The sequence below is a fragment of the Nicotiana tabacum genome, chromosome 23 (genome assembly GCF_000715075.1).
Source record: "Nicotiana tabacum cultivar K326 chromosome 23, ASM71507v2, whole genome shotgun sequence".
Lineage (NCBI taxonomy): Eukaryota > Viridiplantae > Streptophyta > Magnoliopsida > Solanales > Solanaceae > Nicotiana > Nicotiana tabacum.
Window position 1 is genome coordinate 129,492,608 of NC_134102.1, and position 7,443 is coordinate 129,500,050.

Sequence of the window (7,443 nt, forward strand, 5' to 3'; positions counted from 1 at the left end):
TGTATGTGACTCAATATCATGGAAGAGAAGAAAATTCGCAGGAGATGGCGTATTCTGGCCAAGCAAAACACTGTATATATTGTATTAAAACTAAAATTTGAGATGAACAAAGAAGGAAAAAAGCCATAGCGCCGTAGATTTTGAAAGTTCCATTTTTAGAAGAAGCCATAGATCCCAAAGAAGTTGAACCCAAATGCCAAAAATAGATTTTGAGCGGCAAAACCAGATGAAAAACGGATTTGTTTTGAGTAAATCGGAATCTAGGTCAATGGTATTAGTGGGCCTCATCCGACGAACCAGATATAAGGTTTTAGAAAGAGTAAGGAGAGAGAAAGAGAGAGAGAGAGAGTTAAGGGAGAAAAGAGAGAGGGTTGAGGGAAAAGTTGAGGGATTAGTTGTATGTATATATTTGTACTTTGCTATAAAATATAAAAAGTGGCTATAAATAATAATATTTTTAAAGTATTTTGGTTTATAATAAATATGGTGCATTATTTAGCTATAGCATGTAAAATTTCCTTTTTTCAAACGGAAAACTTCAATTGGGCCTAATGCATTTACACTTGGCCCAATTCAGCCCATCGCCTTTTCAATCTTGTGTTGGGCCCTATAAGTAACCAAGAGCTAGGCCGAATTAACCAGCCAAGCCTATTTGGTTACGACGTCGTTCCAGTTGAGGCATTTCTCCGGTTCGAAATTCGATCGCTGCAATTCTGCTACCACACTCCACACTCCACAGCCATTGGAGCTGGATCTGGAAGCTCTCCGGTGCGCAGCAGCAACAATGAAAGGGGAGAAGCAGCAGAATATTCCAACGAAGAAGCCACGCTTTTGGAGATGGGCAGTAGCATCAATAATCTTCAGATTAATTCTCATTTACTTCCCCAAAAACCTTAACTTAGCTACTCGTCCTGAAGTTTCTACTCCCGTCACCAGTCTCCGCCGCCGTAAATTCACCTTTACTATTTACCAATTCTCTATTTACACTTAGAAAACATCAATGTATCATTCTTTTTCTTTGACTTTTTTTTTTGCAGTGGCTGAAGGTTACTGGTTAACACAGTCATCGATGTCGCCGTATGCTGGTTCGTTTCGTTTACCTTCTCTATCTACAAATGCTTTGTTTAACATTTGTCCTTTTTTTTTTGGAATATATAATTTGATTAATGCTTTGATTTTGAATGTTCTGGAAGGTTCTATGTATCATGGATCTCCGCTCTTGCTCTCGGTTCTCGGTCCGCTTACAATGAAAAAGTAAATTTTTTAGCTTCAACTAAGCATTGTTCGTATTTTCGCACTCTGTTGTAAGTTGATTTTTTCTCTTTTACCATAACCATAACGTAATTTATTTCTTCTTAATTGTCATTTGTAGAATTGAAGGACAGCCTTTTCATCTTCTATGCAGGTATTGTCTCTTTCTTGCTTTCCACGAAAACATGCTCTTTTGAGTTGTACATATCAGTGCGGATATAATAGTTAGGATTTAGTTATATACACTACAATGTAAAAATTTATTTGCACTGTCGGTGAATTTTAACCAGTGATAGCAGGTCACTTACCATTTGTACCAAATTAACAATTAATATTTAAAACCATATTTATCTATAATCACCTAATAAGTGACCCGATTGTGTAATAATTAAGTCTTGCATTCGTTTAATGATAACTTTATACATCATTGGAAATAACATTTGTGGAAACTTCTTACTAACTCCTATACGGCAAATAAGGGTTGGTTAATGTTGAACTTTCAACGGCTGCGTTTGTATTAAAGATCATACGGCGATTATCCTCTGAATGGGTTCGTAAATGGTTCACTAAGGAACTTCAGTAAATGGCATTCTTTTCCTAATTCTTGATTCCATACTCATTGCCCTTAGCTGTCATTATATCAGTTGAACATAGTGACACATATAAGAAGCGCATGGAGATGGATAAGTAATGAGCATTAACTATTCTACTGTATTATTAACAGAAAGAAAAAAGCATATGCTGTAAACACTTAACCTCTTTCTAGAAGATCCAAATAAGAGTAATGGTCTGAGTACATTTATACACCTGCACTTTCAAGAAGGTTGGTCGGTTCACTTCAATGAAGCTTTTGGGAGTTGTGTGTAAAGTATAACAAATACTTGTTTGCTGTGGTTCTTGCTTTTCCTCAAAACTGTTTAAAGCACGAAAATTGGTTTACTGCATTATCTGCTTCCATCATCATCACTTTATAGCTCTTAGTTTTTTCTTTCTTTGCCATCATTTTTTCTTTTAAAATAAAGACTTAGCTCCAGAGTATAAATGTGAGTTCTGGGCCCCAATGGACCTTTTTTGTAGTACGAAAATGAAAAAGTGTTTAAAAGTATTGTAGCGTATGGCTATCATTATCATAAAATAAGTTTCTTGGAGTGTACATAGAACATTTTCCTTTAGAGAAATTAGCCCCAGTATTTGGACCAACCAAAACAGAGAGGATACTTAACCTGAGACAATAACCTGAGAAAAAAGGAGTATCATATAGCTTGAAATGAGTTACCAGCATGTAACATGTTTCCACTTTTGCCTCCTTCAACGCTGAATCTCCATCTTTCCTCTAGTCTCCTCAAATATCTTGTCATGTTAATCTTTCCGAGACTATAAAATTTGCAGATAGAAATGATCTCATCTTGAGTTTATTTGTTACTTCCTCATGCAGCATCATTTCTAAGTAGTTCTTTCAAAATTATGAAATCGCATGGACATTCAACCCATTTTTGGATATAGTTTGGTTTCTGTTATTGCAGATTTCATCTGTGCCATGCTAATCCGAGCAACTGGCCTTAAACTTCGCATGACATATTGTGAGAGATTAAAATTGCTGGGTTTGGGGAAGCTCTTTGAAGTTTCTGGTAAATATTCAGCTTTAATGCCGGAATTTGTTTGCTTCACTAGTTAATGATGCAATAACCACCATTCTTTTGTTTCAGAGATTCTACCGTCTGAGGACATTGCTGCTCTCGTGTACTTGTGGAATCCTTTCACCATAGTCACATGTGTGGGTTTCAATACAACCCCTGTGGAAAATCTTTTTATCATCTTGTCACTTTATGGAGCCTGCATCCGTAAGAAGTCAATAAACCTTTCCATATGTTTGTGAATATTTTCTTTTCTGCTTTTTATATATAGTTTCCTCACCTCTCCTTTTACCCGTTTTCCTATTTGCTTTTATGGAAGTTGGAAACTAGGCATATTTACTCCTCCCTTCTTGGTGCTCTTGAAAAAACATATTCTATTATACTCATCTGATGTAATGAATATAGGGTGCTTATAGAGAGTCATTGTCCATCAAGGGTAATACAATAACAAGACTGATTAATTTGCTTGTTGTATATACAGGAGTAGCCCCATTGGCAGCTTTTGGTTGGGTTATAGCATCTCATTTGTCTCTCTATCCGGCAATTCTCATTATACCTGTAAGTCCCAAATGTCATAAAGGGCTGAAAATTTTGCTTGAGTTTAAATGGAAAGAGCAGAATTACCTATTTAAGTGGGTCATTTTTAGCTTGTGTAACATCAATGTCTATGAACTCTTCTAATTTCTATTTTGTTCTTCTCGTTCCAGGTAATTTTACTGTTAGGTAATGGTCCAGATGCAACCCCAAGGAAATTGCTCCTAATTTGTAAGAAAGATGAAGATGATAGCTCAAGTAAAGGCCGGGTGGAACAAAATGGCCTGAAAGAACTTAAAAGTTTCTCATGGAAACCAGTTGTACTCTTCTTTGTCTGGGCTTTTATTTGGACCTTATATGCATTGGTTTTGTGTGGCATCTTTATGAGAAACTATGGCGGTCTTTCAGAAATGTTTAGAAGGTACTAGTTGCTTACTTTTGCTTGTCATTGCCTAGAGAACTTTCATTTTTAAATATTCGATTGAGCTGGGTTTAAATGGAGCGACATTGATAAGAAGGATCCATGTAGCCGATCCCAATTAGCTAAGGATTGAGGCGTAGCTGTTGAAATCCTTGCTGTTGTCATTTCCTTAATTTGAACTCTATATTGTTGATAGGAAAAAATCCACAGCCTTTTTGTTTTAAATTTTTTTACTTATCATAGAAAAACTCAGACATTTTATTTTTATAGCTGTTGAATGCCAACTCTGGAACATTTAACTATAGATTAAGTTTTATTGCCCCAGTCCTTCAGGAGCTTTTATCGTAGCTCGTAAATGGTACTCTTGTGGTGTGAGTAAAGCAGCAGCTATTCTATTGTGTTTCTTCATATCATGCCTGCCATTGCGCCCATCATTGCTCTTATTTATCACCTTTCTTGCTATCAAGTTTCAACATTTGGAGCTTTTCCTTATGCTGTATCGTCCAATCAATTCGATGTCATTGATTGATCTCATTGTTGGACACTGCTGCATTTGGCCAAACATATAGGTCTTTGTTTAAGCTAAGTAGATTTGGTAAAGAATATTGTGGCAGTGTAAGTATGAATTATCTATTTCTTTGCAGTGCTATCATTTTATGTTTGTAAGCAAATAATCATGTACATTATTGGCAAAAAACTTGGTTGAGTTTATTTGCTTCTGTATTGAGACCTGTTGATAACTCTATATCATTATTGACTTGCAGGACCTACGGATTTATTCTTACTGTCAAAGATTTGTCTCCAAACATAGGTGTGTTATGGTAAGTGACTACGAAGTTGCTTTCTCCATGGATTATCTCTTCTTCTGTAACCTCTTTGTGCATCGTGGCTGCAGGTACTTCTTTGCAGAGGTCTTTGAATTTTTCAGAAATTTCTTTCTGATTGTTTTTCATGTGAACATCCTTTTCATGATACTGCCACTAGCCATAAGGCTAAAACACCGACCGTGTTTCTTGGCTTTTGTTTACATGGCAATCTGTTCAATGCTTAAACCCTATCCTTCAGTGAGTACTCTCTGTCCTATGTGAATCTCTGATGCTTAAATCCTACCCATTAGGGAAATCTCTTTATCCTGAATATCAGTTAATTCATGAATAATAAATTTTTTCTAAATTTGATGTTTGAAGATTGAGCACTTCAGCCTTTTACATTTTGAGCTAATCATGGATGTGTGAAATCATGACATTTGCAGTATAACCGGAATCATGTGTGTGTGTGTGTGTGAGATCTTGGGACCATGGCTTTTTTTTGGGGGGGGGGGGGTTGGGGGAAGGGGTTCATTGTATAGAGCCTATGCAGTCCCATTTCTAAGAAGATGTGTGAGACTGTGCTAGTTGAGAGTTTCTTGATTTCTCCATTGTGATTAGTATGCTGGATTTATCATCTAGTACTCTATCTATTTGTGAAGCCTTTGTCTGGCACTTTTGGTTCAGTCATGATGCTGTTGTACATGTATCTTCCTATGTTAGGCTGATCCTGAAATTATGTTTCTGGTATTTGCCCTTTTTGTTCCACTCTGGGATTTACCTCATATTTACAAAGCATAATGTTTCAGGGGTTTACCTCATATTTACGAAGCATTAACTGCTTTTACAAATGCTTAGCACGATTAGTTAACTACCAGATGCCATCTCTGGTAGTTGTGCTCGAATTTCTTAAAAGTTATAATGGTTGCTTCAGTTTTACTAGTGCTAGCTTTCATCATGTCAAGAGTAAATTTGTTCAGCATTTTTATTGCTTGCATCTGTTGCAATACATTATGATCATTTCTTGACTTCCACTTAAACATTATGATCATTTCTTGACTTCCACTTAACTTGGTTAAAATTCATCAGGTTGGGGACTCAGCTCTGTACTTGGCTTTGTTAGCGTTGTTTTGCAATGAGTTGGCAGGTAGTAAGCATACCATTTTCTCTTGATTAAGGTCCTAATTGGATCATATCTGACCGTTATACACATTGCAGAAATGCAGTTTTCATTCTTTCTCTTTTGTGGGTATGTTGGAGTTTCGCTTCTTAGTCCTGTGATGCACAACTTGTGGATATGGAGGGTATGTATTTGCTTCATTTCTATGCTTATGCATTGTTGCTCTCAGTGTACTATAAACAATAAGGCAATTCCAGATATCATCATTAGGTACTTACGCAAATAGCTTACTGCCTTTGCAGGGAACTGGCAATGCCAACTTTTACTTTGCAACGGGAATGGCTTATGCTTGCTTCCAGGTTCGCTTTTGTACCTTTCCTGGTATATTATTGCATTGCTGTGAAACATGGCATGTATTAAGAGAGTTCCCAGTCAAATTAATTGCTATCTGGTTTCTTGTCTTGTTGAAGTCTGCAGTAATTGATCAAACCTGTTGGTCTTATTTTGTGTTCTTTCTTTGTCATGGAATACCATGCTAAGCAGCTTATGATATTCTTGTATAGTGGCATAGCTTCTTCTGAGAAAACAAGGTTTTGTAATCATGGTTTTATTTGCAAATCTAAAGTAACTAGTAAAATCACATTCTTTCTATCAGTAGAACAACATTCTTGACTTTATCTTTTCTTAACTCATGAATAGGGTTTGAATTCCTATTTTTTAAGTTGATAAGTTGACTAGTCTCTTCTGAGGTTGACTGAACGGGGCTTAAGACGCTGCTCCTCATCCATATATATATATATATATATTTTTTAATATTGTATATTCTTACCTATGCAGATTGTATTGGTTGTTGAGAGTGTGAGTGCTATGTTGAACCATGACAGAAAGATCAGAAAGTTGGTTGCAGCTACATAAACTTGAGATCTTACACTAAATAGGGGTGCATCCCGATCACACGTGACCATTTTGGGCCAGACAGATCCATATTATTGCTGGTTGCAGTTTCTTTATATCAACTCCTTAGCAAGTTAACTGGATCTGAGTGTGCTTCCATGATTGGAGTTTCTGCTGATGGCTCATAGGTGGCCATTTAATGAGTGTGTCATACTATTTACTGGTACACGGGAAAATTCATACCACAAAATGGAGTATGGCTATTACGCGCGCAAGTTGTATACTAATGTAATCTCTCTCACATAGCAATTATAATTTACAATGTTATTGGTTATATTCTCATCAATCGAGGCATGGTTTTGATAACGAGCTTGGTAATGGCCTTGCTTATTGCCTAGGCCAATTCCCAGCTGACATATTGTCATGTTAAAGTACAACAACAATATAGCCAGTGTAATCCCATATACTGGGGGCGGGTAGTGTGTACGTTGAGCTTATACCTACCTTGTGAAAATAGAGATGTTTTTAATAGACCTTGGGCTTAAGAGAGCATAATTGTCATGATAAAGGAGAAAGGTTATAATAAGAAAGCAGTTCATGAAAACGAGAAATTGTAAGCAAGAAATGTCTATGCTATTACTAGTCTCCCAGAGTCCTTCAATGATTCTAATTGAAGCTTAAACTCTTATTAATCCCTCTAGTTTCTTTTGTCCACAGTTCTTTTCTTAAAAATACATTTTAGGACAAGCTAATTAAAACACAAATCAGATGCCACGTTGAAGC

General features: G+C 36.4%; 1 protein-coding gene across 2 annotated transcripts; it reads left to right on the forward strand.

Moving 5' to 3' along the window:
• The first annotated feature begins 646 nt into the window (after nt 1-646).
• LOC107799307 (uncharacterized) lies at nt 647-7,026 on the forward strand. 2 transcript variants are annotated; one of them, XM_075246215.1, is made up of 14 exons: nt 647-947; nt 1,038-1,085; nt 1,194-1,254; nt 1,373-1,405; nt 2,755-2,879; nt 2,958-3,092; nt 3,367-3,443; nt 3,593-3,840; nt 4,605-4,661; nt 4,736-4,904; nt 5,736-5,793; nt 5,865-5,950; nt 6,069-6,125; nt 6,604-7,026. In XM_075246215.1, exons 1-14 carry the CDS (start codon nt 785-787, stop codon nt 6,679-6,681), a joined length of 1,395 nt encoding a protein of 464 aa, XP_075102316.1. In that variant the 5' UTR covers nt 647-784; the 3' UTR covers nt 6,682-7,026. The 2 variants fall into 2 exon arrangements, with proteins under 2 accessions (XP_075102316.1, XP_075102317.1); XM_075246216.1 differs by having other exon boundaries at nt 4,605-4,651; nt 4,825-4,904.
• The last annotated feature ends 417 nt before the right edge of the window (nt 7,027-7,443 follow it).

Coding starts and splice junctions, on each gene's coding strand:
- LOC107799307 (XM_075246215.1), top strand. CDS start 785: ATGAAAGGGGAGAAGCAGCAGAATATTCCAACGAAGAAGCCACGCTTT. Junction 1,406..2,754: donor CCTTTTCATCTTCTATGCAG/GTATTGTCTCTT, acceptor TTTTGGATATAG/TTTGGTTTCTGTTATTGCAG. Junction 3,841..4,604: donor CTTTCAGAAATGTTTAGAAG/GTACTAGTTGCT, acceptor ATTGACTTGCAG/GACCTACGGATTTATTCTTA.